At 41.1% G+C, this 13,083-nt stretch overlaps 1 protein-coding gene and 2 long non-coding RNA genes across 4 annotated transcripts in view; 2 read left to right on the top strand and 1 right to left on the bottom strand.

The window, feature by feature from the left end:
• Window positions 1-2: 2 nt before the first annotated feature.
• On the bottom strand, window positions 3-2,802 carry LOC107267675. The gene is made up of 3 exons (XR_001537652.2): window positions 2,669-2,802; window positions 800-885; window positions 3-558 (listed from the first exon to the last, which is right to left on the bottom strand). It is a non-coding gene; the product is annotated as an uncharacterized LOC107267675 (long non-coding RNA).
• Window positions 2,347-5,447, top strand: LOC107267674. Of its 2 annotated transcripts, none has more exons than XR_003059672.1 (6): window positions 2,347-2,517; window positions 2,816-3,108; window positions 3,248-3,413; window positions 3,976-4,323; window positions 4,412-4,489; window positions 4,583-5,447. It is a non-coding gene; the product is annotated as an uncharacterized LOC107267674 (long non-coding RNA). The 2 variants fall into 2 exon arrangements; XR_001537651.2 differs by having other exon boundaries at window positions 2,347-2,643.
• A 3,036-nt stretch (window positions 5,448-8,483) lies between these two features.
• The window catches only part of LOC107267673 (uncharacterized protein PB18E9.04c), a 13,154-nt gene continuing 8,554 nt past the window's right edge, over window positions 8,484-13,083 (top strand). Inside the window, exons 1-2 of the mRNA XM_015739652.2 lie at window positions 8,484-8,690; window positions 12,012-12,168. Coding sequence (XP_015595138.1) covers window positions 8,484-8,690; window positions 12,012-12,168 — 364 coding nt within the window. The remainder of the gene's footprint in view (window positions 8,691-12,011; window positions 12,169-13,083) is intronic.

Raw genomic sequence — 13,083 nt, 5'->3', positions numbered from 1 at the left:
CATTTTTTCTTTCCTTTAATTGCCCCGAGAACCGTCTGGCACACTGGCCCGAATCCTTCCGGGTCTTGCTCTATACGAAATGTCTGTGCCGGTTTGGAAGATAGGTTATAAGATCTCAAATATTTTCGGAACTGGCTCTCAATCGATACACACTGCTAGAGGAATGGATTATCGATGAGGTGAGATCTTACTGTATTAGTACATTGATGGATATATTGATAATATATCATAAAATTGGGTGTGTACGTCACAAGGAATTTCTCTTGGCTCAATAAAATTATTTTGCTTGCTCATCGTTCACTTTCATTTTAAATCAGCGCGTTCCACTTGATGGCAAACCGTGGGCATTATCTTGGCGTGAGTTATTTTTATAATTTATTCTAGACTAGAATTTTATCTGAATATTGCACCAAGATAGGTTATGTTAGGACTTTGTTGTACAGGTTCTTGATTTTACGAGGTATTCATCTTGGTTTACGGAATATGGTGAACTACTTGACTTCTTGGAGGATTAGATCCGGTTGCGAAATTCAGGTGTACCGCAGGGTGGCTTCCTACCTGGAAGAATACAATGCTAACCTGAAGCTACCTTACGTAGTTTGCGGCCAGAGGGATAAAGTCGCCGCAGTGAAAACTCACCAGGGGGTATTCAGTTAAGGATAGGACGAGGAAGTGAAAAGCGCGACTACCCTTACATCTTACACAGGAGGTAAGAGAATTGCGGGTCGCCAATATGTCAAAATTTTGGAAAAACTTTAAAAGAAAAAGACCCAAAAATATATTTCAGAGTGAAAAATACCTGTGACAATTCGGTATGCTCTTGTAAATCTTTTTCTCTTATTCCCACGAAGAATCGCAGTTCGTGTCTCTGAAGCTACTGGTTACCTGAGGAAATAAGAATTTCGATTTTTGGCTCAGTTTTACTTCATGAATCTTCAGTAACAACTTCACGTTCCAGTCTTAAGGTAGTATATTAAAATAACGTGGTCTACGCGTCCGGATAGTCGGGTTTCTTTTTTTGCTGGCAAAAACTCGGAATTAAAAGGAGAAAGCATTTTGCGCTTCGATTCGTACGGCGCGACTATTTTTCTCTTTAACATTTTATTTATATATATTTCAGCTTCGCCGTAATGCCGAGCCCACAACGTCACTCAGCCGTCTCCACATTGTTTCTAGGATACAACAAACTTTGGATAAGACTCTCGAGCGGTTGAGCAAATTTTGGCTTCTCGTGGTTCCCCAAGAGACAAAGATAGCAGCTTTTGTAAAAATACGGGCGTGACGAAGTGGCAATGCAGTGGCTACAGTGAGTTATGGTTGGACACACACGAGTGGCCGCGCACTCTTTTTCCTTGCCTAGCGATGCCAAAGACTTTGCTTAGGTGTCGGTGGCGAGGAGAACAAAGAGAGAGAAGGGTATTCGATGGGAATAAAAAAATTGTACGAAATCGTGACATCGTTCCCGGTAGCCAAGATAAGGGACAGAACGGTAAATATCCTAATTTATTCGTGCCAATTGATTCGCTTCGGGAGACCCTCCCCACTCTTATTCCTTCTTCCCCTCCTTCTCTTTACTCTTCTCTCACAATCGGTTATCCGTCGATTCATCCTTTTGCCGATCTGTGCCACGAGTCCTGTAGCAGCTGTGCTTAAAATAATCTCAGAGACAACGGGATGAGACTAAAGATAATTAAAATTATTAACTGACTCTGTGACAAAAAAATAACAAGATTTTACTTTTGTTTCGTTTATTTATGGTAGGCAGCATGATTGTTGTGCTACTGAAAAGAGTCACGCAATGCGAACCCGGTAGCTCGCTCTATGGATCCATAAGAAATTTGTAAGTTGAGACAGGGCCAATTCGACTTTCGAAATTGTACAAAAAAAAGGAGCCCGGCCTTTTATCGATACCCTGTCCGAGTATTTCTTTAACTTTAGATATTCTTATTCTTCTAATATTTCGATACGAATGCACTGTCACGTATAAGATAGTCACATTAGGTTAGAATAGAGAAAAAGTGGATGGTTACATATTACACGAATAATGGTAGAATGCTTTAAAAAAAAAAGAAGAAAAGAAAGATTCGTTCTATTGTTTCTTTCTTAAAAAATCTCCCGAGAAAATTCGACTGGTTTCTTGTGAATCTCATGCACGTTTATTTCTGGCGCCCATTCTCAAAACAATGTGGGCCAGCGGTTTTGGGTAAAAGTCAATTATTCTCAGCCGGGCCATACCGAGCAAAGAGCACTGAGCAAAGAAGTACGAGAGAGAGAGAAAATACGGAACGTAGCAGCGTGCAAGCGAACAAACCGGCAAGGAACACGACGACAATTTAGGTTAGAAGCGTCAAAGTCGAGCATTTGACACGAATTTCCCGCGCGCCGCTCGCATTTCAAAGAACTTCAGCGGCAGTCGCTGTAACGAGCGCTAACGATTCGTTCGATACAAGCCTTGAGGAAATGCTCGAAATTTTCAAGACACCGTTAACCTCTTCGAGTTAACAGTACAAATACGTAGTAAGTGATCAAAGAAATTTCTCATAGTGGAACGAGTCTCGATAAGAATCAGACAGATACGCCAAGTGATAAGAAAGGCACGTAAAAGAGACTAATGTCTGTCTGGATACACATACACAATTTAAGGTTACAATATAAATTTGTAAATTACCATTGGCTATGTTTTCCACCGGAGTCAAATTTAGAGATTAAACACATGTGTTGCGTATTTATATATCAGTGAACCATAAGTATTCAATGTATATCGAGTCTCCTACGATTCCGACGAAAAGTGTCATTCAAACGTATTTTATTCCAGATGGCAGTAAGGGTCGAAAATCCAGTATGGCCGCTACGAAATTTGTGGGCAACGAATATTGTGTATATCGGTTATTGGCCGTGGAATTATTAGGCAAGAATGTCCCAGCTATACCAGTGTGTCGAATGTAGCCTATTGCTCATTTTTGCTTAGGACTTACAGAACGTAGCCGCGTAATTAATGTTGCAACGGTGCAACGAACTCAACACTTGGGCCAGCGGCTCTCCTATGCTTACGTATCATAAGTATCAGTAGTGTTGTCTGTTTCCAATGTTCCTGGTCTCCAGATATAGGTAGGTATCTTGCTTACTCCTTATATATATATACATAGTATATACCGTAGAGGTTAGTGGCTAGCTGAACAAGTAAGAGAATAAGTAACGCGCTGGCCACGCGTTATACAATCGGCGAAAAATCATTGTTGTGTTTCAGCACCAATTGAATCTAGCCACGGGTTCTCTTACGTTTACTATATACTCGGAGCTAGGACACGGCTATGCTCCGGCAACGAATCAGGATGTCGAAATGGGCCCCGAGACCGGCAACTAGGAGTTATGTAAAATTGCCGCAAAACTACGCGCGACACTGCCGACAAAAAGTTAGTGGCTCGCGTCATTTCTTGGGTAGTTGACCAGATTATTCTTACAGTACGTCGAGATCGAGTTGCGCTCAGTAAACTTCTAGTATACCAATCCTACCTGCTGGTACCATTGAACTCAGGGTAACATTGTTTGGAAAATGTTACCTACTATTTTTATAAAGGCCTTGTAATGATACATTGGCAGCAGCATTGTTCATGGGATAAATTTAGTTGGAAAAATTTTTGTATTTGTACTATTTTAAGGTATCTAGAAGTTTATTGGTCATGGACCTGAGATCAAGTCATTCGTGACTTTTGTAGTACTCTGTATATATTATATATATATTTCAGTTAAGTTGTTGCAGCAACTTGTACAAAGCCAACTGTCATGATTCTGGCAAAGGTTAAGAGACTTGATTAATTCTCATGAACCATTACGTACAATTTCTATTTGATTTCAAGAAAGATCAAAGTTGCCTTGTCATATATATACTTTTTATTTTTTATCTTCAAAAATCCTCAATGAATTCAGTCTGAATGAATAAACGAATTTGACTCATCTACTTTTTTTTGTTTTCAGTACCGGAAATGAATGTCCTAAAAGCAAGGAGGAAAAAGACTCTCTCCAGAACCAAGTACATCCGTAACACGGCACGCACTCCTTCACCAGTACCATCTACCCGTACAGACTCATCTGCTTATATGTACAAGTTCAAGGAACAATGAACGTCACGATCTATAATGTACGATTTTGCCAAGTGCCGCTGTGTATTGTGGCGGCTTGTGCTACTGACCTTAAAACATACTTACCTATGTTATACTACGCGATTGCTCGCACACGACCAGTCGCTGTCTTATACGTACTTTAAGCCTGATACACAAGATGGTCAATGTAACATGATCACGCATCGCTATTTATCCATCTAAAGTAAGATTTTAGACATTTCCTATTTATTTATATATACCTAAAGCATTACCATTGTACATTTCACAAAAATTTTTGTATTCCTATCCAGGTACTTGTGCAGGATATATGCAAGATATATGGCAGATAAATATATTTACAAAGGAATTACCTTCGGGGAATTATAACGGTATGCCATGCCAGTTGATCCGGTATTTAACTATTACGTTATTGGTTAGCTTCAGGAATGCCAATTTGGAATTCGTATGATGTACTGTTTCAGAGAGGATGTAGAAAGACGCCTGGGTATCGTCATCTGGTCTAATGGCAGGGACTGGAACCTCTTGCAAATTCATTTGGCTGATCTATGATTCATGGAAGACAAGTTCGTAGTGGTGGAAACTGTTAAGTTTCTTGGATCTTGACTTTACACGTAGACGAATCGTAACGGATTCATTGGGGCAGTTAGAGGAACACGCGACTGGATCAGGATGAGCGAGACAGGTCTCTCCTGACTGGTCCTCCTTCTCCTCCTTCTCTTCTTCTCTACGAGACGCTAAGACGCTTACTCTCCATCTCGATTGGCCCACTTGGTAAACAGGACAAAACCGCCGCAAGGATTGATGCTCGACTTTTATATTATCATCGCTATGGAATTACGAGCAGAAACCGAAACCGAGTAAACGCCATGAGATTCGGCTTCATTACCGATAGACTTTGGATATTGGGATAATTGGTGCAAAACGATTGGGTTTTTCATAATTGGATAGTGTCTGGATAAAATAGCTCTAGACGGTTTAATGTACAATAGTAGCACGGAACTAAATGTACTAATCTGTAATTAAGGCTCATTCCTAAAGACTCACAAATAATCTCACGCAATGTCCTCGATTCATGATCAGTCCCCGCGAAGGGACCGCGTGATTTCCTCAACGTAGCGCAAGAACGGGCCTCGAGTAACTGTCTTGGATGTTCGGGCATTAAGCAGGGACCTTTAAAACGTTAGTAGGCGAGACGCTGAAAAGTCACGGTATAAAGGAAACCGTGCGTATATTGCTATGTATGACTTTCTTTTTTCTGTATAATTAATTTACGTGGGAATTGTATTTCCCTAGATTACAATAATTACTCAGTAGTTTTATCGATGATACATAAAATTGACAGTCACATTAAAATATCGTTGATTGGCAATCCTATAAGAATTGGCTTGCTATAAGAATCGAAGAGCAACCTATTTTTTTTCTGTTATATGCTAATGGCCTTAATAACAATTACAAAACAGAAGCCAATTATTAGTGGCGGCTACGTTTATGTAATGACGATATGCTCACCTGTGTAACGGCATCGTGAGTGGATTTTTCGCAACCGGCCAGCCACACCGATACGCTCCCGTATTCAGCCTGTCTTCCTTCCACGTCCCTGAAGCCACGAACGTCTTTTTAAAAAAACAGACTGTGCCGGAGCGACACACTCACAGCAAACGCGACGCTATTGGCCGAGTCTTTTCGCGAGGAGAAGGCGCGTCCTCACGGTACGCGAAGAGTGTGTCGGCGTGAGGTTACGTTTCCTCAGTGGAGAATGGCCGGCTGAGTAAAGGCCTTGCAAGGCCAATCCCAGACCGTACCGATTCATCTACCATTTTTTAGTTTTCTTTTTCAATTGCCACAAGATCGCTCCTTGGCTACCTCTTATTCCGTTAACGTATCAGAGAATCAAACGGTGTCTTACTGTCATTAAAGTTCTCGTATATTGACAGAAGTAACATTAGAGGTTATGTAGGCTCGTGAAGTCTTGAAATACGTATTTCGTTTTACCAAATTTACGACAGGATCGCTACCTTTTCTTGGTGGTTGCGCAGTTTTACGAAGATTCACAGGGGTCAGTAAGAAATTCGCAAAGTGCAACGGAAAGTCGTAAAAGGTAGCTGCTAGACTCAGGACGCCGAGTGATTTTTCAATGGAGATTTTACATCGGTGGCCACATCGATGCCCGCAGGTTTGCTTTCAAACGGGACCACCGTAAATTCTTGTAAGGATAAACAGCCAATGGCGATGCCTCTCGCAATTTTAAGGGAAGGAATCGACAGTGTCGAAGGGTCCCATCAGCAAGTGCGAGAATTTGACTTATTTACGACCAGGTTTTGCGGCGCAATGCACCTATCGCAATAGCGCCTGCTTGTTACTCTATTGCTTCTTGACTCTTTCTCTCTCTCTCTCTCTCTCTCTCGTTCTTCAGTACCTGAAGATTTTTCGAAGGCTTCGCAGAAGACCTTGTTACTCTATTGCTTCTTGACTCTTTCAGAATTTGACTTATTTACGACCAGGTTTTGCGGCGCAATGCACCTATCGCAATAGCGCCTGCTTGTTACTCTATTGCTTCTTGACTCTTTCTCTCTCTCTCTCTCTCTCTCTCGTTCTTCAGTACCTGAAGATTTTTCGAAGGCTTCGCAGAAGACCCAGGAAGAATATTGTGTCTCAGGGCAGAGAGTCGTCGGGTTGCGCGACGACAAAGGACCTCGAAAGTGGGTCCGTTCCTTTAGACACGCCAATAAATTCGTAAATCGTGTGGCAATCTCTAACGCGGAAGTTCTCCCTTTCTTTCTTTCTTTCCTACTTTTCTGCTTTGCTTCTTGTTTTCCTGCGGCCGTCCACTCGGTACGTGCGCATGCGTGAAAGATTCTACGGTCAAATATTTATCCCGGAAAGCGGCGGGACACGAGACCGTGAAAATTCTATACGGCAAATATTTTTACCTCTGGAACGCGGAACTGTCTCGCTCGATTTATTCCAGTTTTCAAAATCTTTACGGAAAACACGACAGGGTTCGTTGCACTTAGTCTCTATTTCTTTTTCAAAAAGATACCCTTTTGTGAAAACAGTCAACAGGGTGGTCGAGAATCTCGTAGATCAAAGTTATAACAACGGCAGAGCCAATTCGAGAGAGGCCAATTTAGTGAGGGATTCGGACGAACGATACGTCTGTCTTCGTCTTACACGCGTAACTACGCATAAGACCCTCTCTCTCGCACTCGCACAAGGTATAGAAAGTTACAAAAATTCTAAGGCACATATACCCTTTACCGATCGGAGCATCGAATCGATGACTTATCGACCACGTTGAAATTCTAACCTTAATTTTCATGTCCTCACAAAGACTTTTTTGGGACAGTTATCCGACGATGATTTACAAATACAGACATCGTGTACTTCGGTAAAATTGGAATCATCGATTCGATGACCAAGTAGTCTAACCTAGAAATTTTATAGTTTGCGCCTTGAGAAAATGGCCGCAGATTTAATTGTAATTCTGACTTCCTGCCTATGGTATGTATACAATAAGCGTTAATTGTTTCCTTATGATTTCTGCTTATTGATCATCAGGAAAATCCATGGCAATTTCCTGCGTTGCATTTTCTATATTTTTTTCTTTCAATTTTTTTCAAGAACTCTTATTTACAATTTATAGTACAACGTGTATGGGTGCATCGGCACACGACGGGCCTTACGTGATTTACGATGAGCACACGCACAGTTTATAACCTTTTAGAAAATTCAGAAAATATATCATCTGGATGCGTAACAGGAAGTAAGAAGAAGCATCTGCGTGCCACGAGTCAGACTCTCTTGTCACGAGAGTGAACAAAGACTATGGGTAAATATTTGTCGAAAACGTGAAACACGAGGCATTGTTATAGAAAATGTAAAAGCGTGTCTTTACGTCAAAAGTGAAATAAACACGTGAATTTGTAGTAAATTTCCAAAATTCTCTAGGTCACCGTGTATATAGATATATATTTCTAAGTGGATTGTATCTACATAACGTCACCTCCTGTGCCACACATGTTTTTCGGCACGCTTTACTCAAGCCGTAAGAGGGCCCACCACGATATGGGCCAGTGGGGCCTCACTGACTTCTTCATCTATACACCTACCACTGTACCTATACCTACCAGTACCTTTTACTCGTGACTCTTTAACTATGGAGAAGGCAACCGCTACACGGGAAAATTCAGACTAACCGGATCTACCTCATTAAAAAATATATATATGGTGAGAGAATATATAGTAATTATATATAAAAAAATATTTTTACCTAGAATATAAAAAAAAAATTTGTTACCCTTCAAGGATCTTCCGGACTGACCGCACTTACTGTGTTAACCGTCACTAGGCTACCGTGACAGGATGCTTGGCCTGAATGTCCTGGGTACCAGGACGAAGAACCAGGACTGTGAACGAGGCAGAAGGACTATGTCAATATTGCTTATAAAGTCAAAAATTGTGAGCGAGCATTTATTGACAGCAATAAAAGCGCAGAGGCAATCGCGTTGTCCTAACGGTCTGACGAAGTACGGCTGTAGCTTGGGTCCGGTCGATATTCAAGGGTCACTGGTAAGTCCCCATTGGGCCTTGAGAAAGGAGCTCATAAATTTGACGCGGGCCCACCTTCAAGAACTTGGTGTCAAAATATTTAAGTCCCAGGATCCTCGTCGGTTTCTATACTTCAAAGGACTTATGTGAATTTAACAGGCCGCATTAAATGGGCCCTATTTTCTATTAACCTTCTATATTGAAATTCTATTTGATACGACCTGACGGACGTCGCTCATGCGGAATTGCACGACGTCCTGGAGTCGAAGGATATCCTGATAATAAAATTATTTCTAGCTGTCACGATCTCGGGCTACCAGCAGTTCCCAACTCTCTGGCTTAATGATTATGAGGTGGTACCACCAGCCGCAACAATGAAAGTGTAACCGAGTTGATGATCAAAAGGGGGGCCTCTTCCCTCCCCTCTTTTTCCTCCTTATTCCTCTTAGTTTACGCGCTGTTCCTCGAAACAGAATTATAACGATGAGTCTAAGGTACCATGACTTTTGATTAATTGAAAGTTGGATTAAACAAAAAAAGAATGGAGAGATATGATAATTCATGAAAATCCAAATTTTTCTGAATCTGCTATTTTTTTTATTTTTATTTTTCTCTCACCGAATATGGGCCCTAGGGATTTATTTGGTAAAGTTAGTTACCTGAGTTAGTACTGAAAAAAAAAGTCCCAAACGAATATTGCCGCAATCGGCCCACTGCCTTCGAACGGTACCTACACTTTTTTTTTTTAACGTTCACCCTGAATTTTAACCCTTTTTCTTTAAGAGGCAAGTTTACGTAAATCCCAAAATTTCAAGGACTCAATACTTCGGAGTTAACGGCATTGGCCGTGCATTGCAAGCTGACAGAATCCTTTTTTTTTTATCTCGCTCTCCGTACCGTTTTATTTTTTTCATCTTTGCTTCGTCCTTTCTTCCTTTTTTTGACACCGAACCGACTGGCACGCATTCCCAAACTAACGGAACATAGGATAGCAGGACAAACGAAAAGCATACCTAACTTTTTGATCTTTCCAAAAAAAAAGCTAACCGTCATTTTCAAACTAACAGATATAGTCAATTTTCAAAATCCAATTTTCCGTACCATCTCAGCATCGTCTACAATCCGTTTAAATCGTCACGTGGTTTGTTATAGACGTAATAAAAGTTTTTTTTTTTCTGAAACATTACATAACATTTTAACGAGTAACCTAAAACCAAGATTAGAATCATCCTTAGGATTTCTCCGATTCTTAAATCTTGCTAGAAAGAATAAAAAAAAAATTGGTAGCACTTAAAATCACACGAGTACCAACATATCCTACAATAATAAAATGCGAATCCATCATCTTTATTCATTCGTTATTTGCAATGCTCACAGCACGAACGTCGAACAGCTGCGATAAAAGAGCATGACGAGGTATGTGCTGAAAGCGTATGAACATCCCTTTACCAAAGACTATGCGAGGGATCGAGACTATCCAAAGTAAGTGAACGGTGGCGCCATAAACGGCATTCTACATAAATGTCTATAGTCACGTCCGTATATAAAAGTATCCACGCTAGATACACGTAAGTAAATCGAATTAGCCCAATAGAACGTCAGAGTATAAACCGTGAAGTTAGACATAACCGAATTACGAAATTTTTCAATTAGTCTCAACAGCGAAGCCTTATAAACCGGTGAAATAAATTCCTTAACGGTTAGAGACACGGGATGGCAATAGACAATGGCGAGTGCGCGAGTAATACGGTTAGCCATAGCAGTGTCTGGTGTAAACGTGGATGGCCAAACGTCACGGGAGCCAACAGAGATAAAAGTAATGTCCAACAGTCATAGTTTAACGGATATACGAGTCAACATTCCCTCCTGCTGTAGCAACTACCAAATCTTTGGAATCGAAGTGTGCCCGTCCATAGACATTACGAAATTTGTGGAAAGTGTCGATTCGCTCGAATCGTCGAAAGGGTCATTCGATATCGATCTACGATAATGGAATCCGATTGGTCAGTGATACAGCCGGTTAAATAAATTTTCCTAAATAATTTTACTAGTTACATCGCTGTAAATAATTTAAACTAAAATGACGAGAGACACGGTTAGATGATATAATCCAATATTTAATGCATTTGGATGGGTCTTAGGAAGGGATGATTTCACCCTGATCCAGGGTGTCCAAGAAGAGGTGACTTCGGTGGAGGTGGTACAAGTGACGGGTTTGGAGGTGGTCTGAGGTTGCTGGAGGTGGTGAAGGTCTCTGGAGGTGGCGATGGCGAAGCGGAGAAGGGGGATAATGGAGAGGGGAGGGGGGCCAGGCTGTCCGTCCGTACAGAGCGTGGCACCGAGTAGGGGCCCCTGCCCGTTCGAACCTGGTAAGGCCCCTCACAGTAAGGGCCCACAGGCCATCCAGTTCGCTTCTTCGCCTACTTTTAGAAATTAGTCGCATTTCCCCGGCGGTAGGCGAGACGCGCTCCACGTCGATCACGAGGTAAAAAGGAGGCATGCCGCAGCAACCGGGTTCGCGAGGATACAGCGACGTTATACGTTTTGGTTATATTTTTCTTTTAAATATATTCGTATTTTATGTGTAAGCCGCACGTGCGAGGATAGGCTGAATTTGTCTGGGGCTAAAAGAAAATATATTTTTTTTTTAAATACATATAAATTTATAACGTGTTAATCGTGTTTGAGTTTTCTTCACTGCGCTTCCTGTTCTTCCTCTACTTACTCGTTTCCTCTTATTGTACACAAGAGAAATAGAGAGAGAGAGAGAGATAGAAGTGCGTGACAATCAAGACATCAGGAAGATATATAAAGTTCCAGGATTGCCTTCAACGTATAGGACCAGTGCTTTGATTGGGAAGAAAATTACAAAAAAAAAAGAACGTAAATAAAAAGTTGTATACACATACATTGAATTTTTGACCCATGACGACCATCGACAGACGGCAAATGAAAACTTGGAGAAATTGTGCGAGGACTATCGCCAAGTATTCAAGAAAGAATTCTTTATCCAGCAGTCGTATTTCATGATTGGAGCGCGTCCCGGCACCGGGATCATCTACGACACGGTTACCCGAGTGTACATGGGACGTTTCGCGTAGTACTACAAGAGTCAAAGGAAGACGCAGGAACAACGTAAAAAAAATAAATTCATACAGTAAAACAAATACTGTCAAAGAGATTGATTAGCAACGTCTCTTGTATCCGTGCAAATTGGTTCAGTCGGTTGTGACAAGACCGATTGACAAGCAGGAAGAACGAAGAATCAACGACAGCCCGTAGTACACTGCGCAACAGAAAAGGACACTGTTTATTTGGTGGACAAGACGGACTCGACCATAGTGCAGATTTTATTTATTGTTACCTTCGTGCAAGTTCGTATGTGCATTCGAGAAGAAAAACAACAAGGCGGTGATCAAGTGTTCCGTTGTGGATAGATATATACGAGAAGGTCCCGCGGACAACAACAATACCACTCTGGATACCACGTTGCTCATATGTAAGTCTATATGTCTATATATAAAATAATTATGACATTTATTATTGCTGATCCCTTTTATTTATAACATATACGACTTGTCACTTATTATCGATACGTTTTCTCTTTATCGATAAACTCTGGACTTTAATTGGCTCACGGACATTTTGTGGAATAGACTTTCGTTTCTTAGGTTAAACGACTGCTGCGATCAGTCGCTGTTTTATTTGTTTATCGTGGCAGTCAAATCGAGAACTATTTATTAAAAGACCTTTGTTAAATATATTTGGAACTATGTATTTGTACCTTGCACTAAAACCTAACAGTAACGGGTGTACTTTTAAAGCGTATCATAAAAACTCCAATGGATTTTGAAAGTCTTTTCAAGCGAAGCTTCAAGTTTAATGGTATACAGGAAGTGACCAATATGGATTATGTTTTTTTTTCCCATAAACGTGACTGAAGGATTTTTTTAGAATTTTTCGTATCAATTTTTTTACGAGTTTTCGAAATTTCATTATCGACGAAACAATACGGGGGATGAGCGTCGTTGGTAAAGTCAATCTGTCAGTGTAGACACGTGGGATACTGGGAAAGCTCTAAGAGAGGAGTGTTCGGTGAAATTCTTTTTTACCTACAGTAAAAGTACCAGCAGGACTGTCATTACTCTTTAATGACAGTATCACATATAATTTCAAGGACGATATACGAGCTACTCCCGTCCACGTCCCATAAACGTCCCGAGGAAGTCGATAGAGTAGGGATTCGAAATTCTGCCGGTTACTCGCGACTACGTGATTCTTTGACATTTAAGTAGCGAAACAGCCATTAGGTATTCGGGAACTGACAGAGGCTGCCGACTTTGCGGTGAAATTTCTCCTTGCGCGTAGTAACTGCCTTTATAGTGGGACTGGTAGTAGGTAGGGGTGCATTGGG

This window comes from Cephus cinctus, unplaced genomic scaffold, assembly GCF_000341935.2.
Source record: "Cephus cinctus unplaced genomic scaffold, Ccin1 Ccin1_scaffold0448, whole genome shotgun sequence".
NCBI classification, from domain to species: Eukaryota; Metazoa; Arthropoda; class Insecta; order Hymenoptera; family Cephidae; genus Cephus; species Cephus cinctus.
Note: the sequence above shows the minus strand (reverse complement) of the source record. Positions and strands in the feature narration are given on the sequence as shown.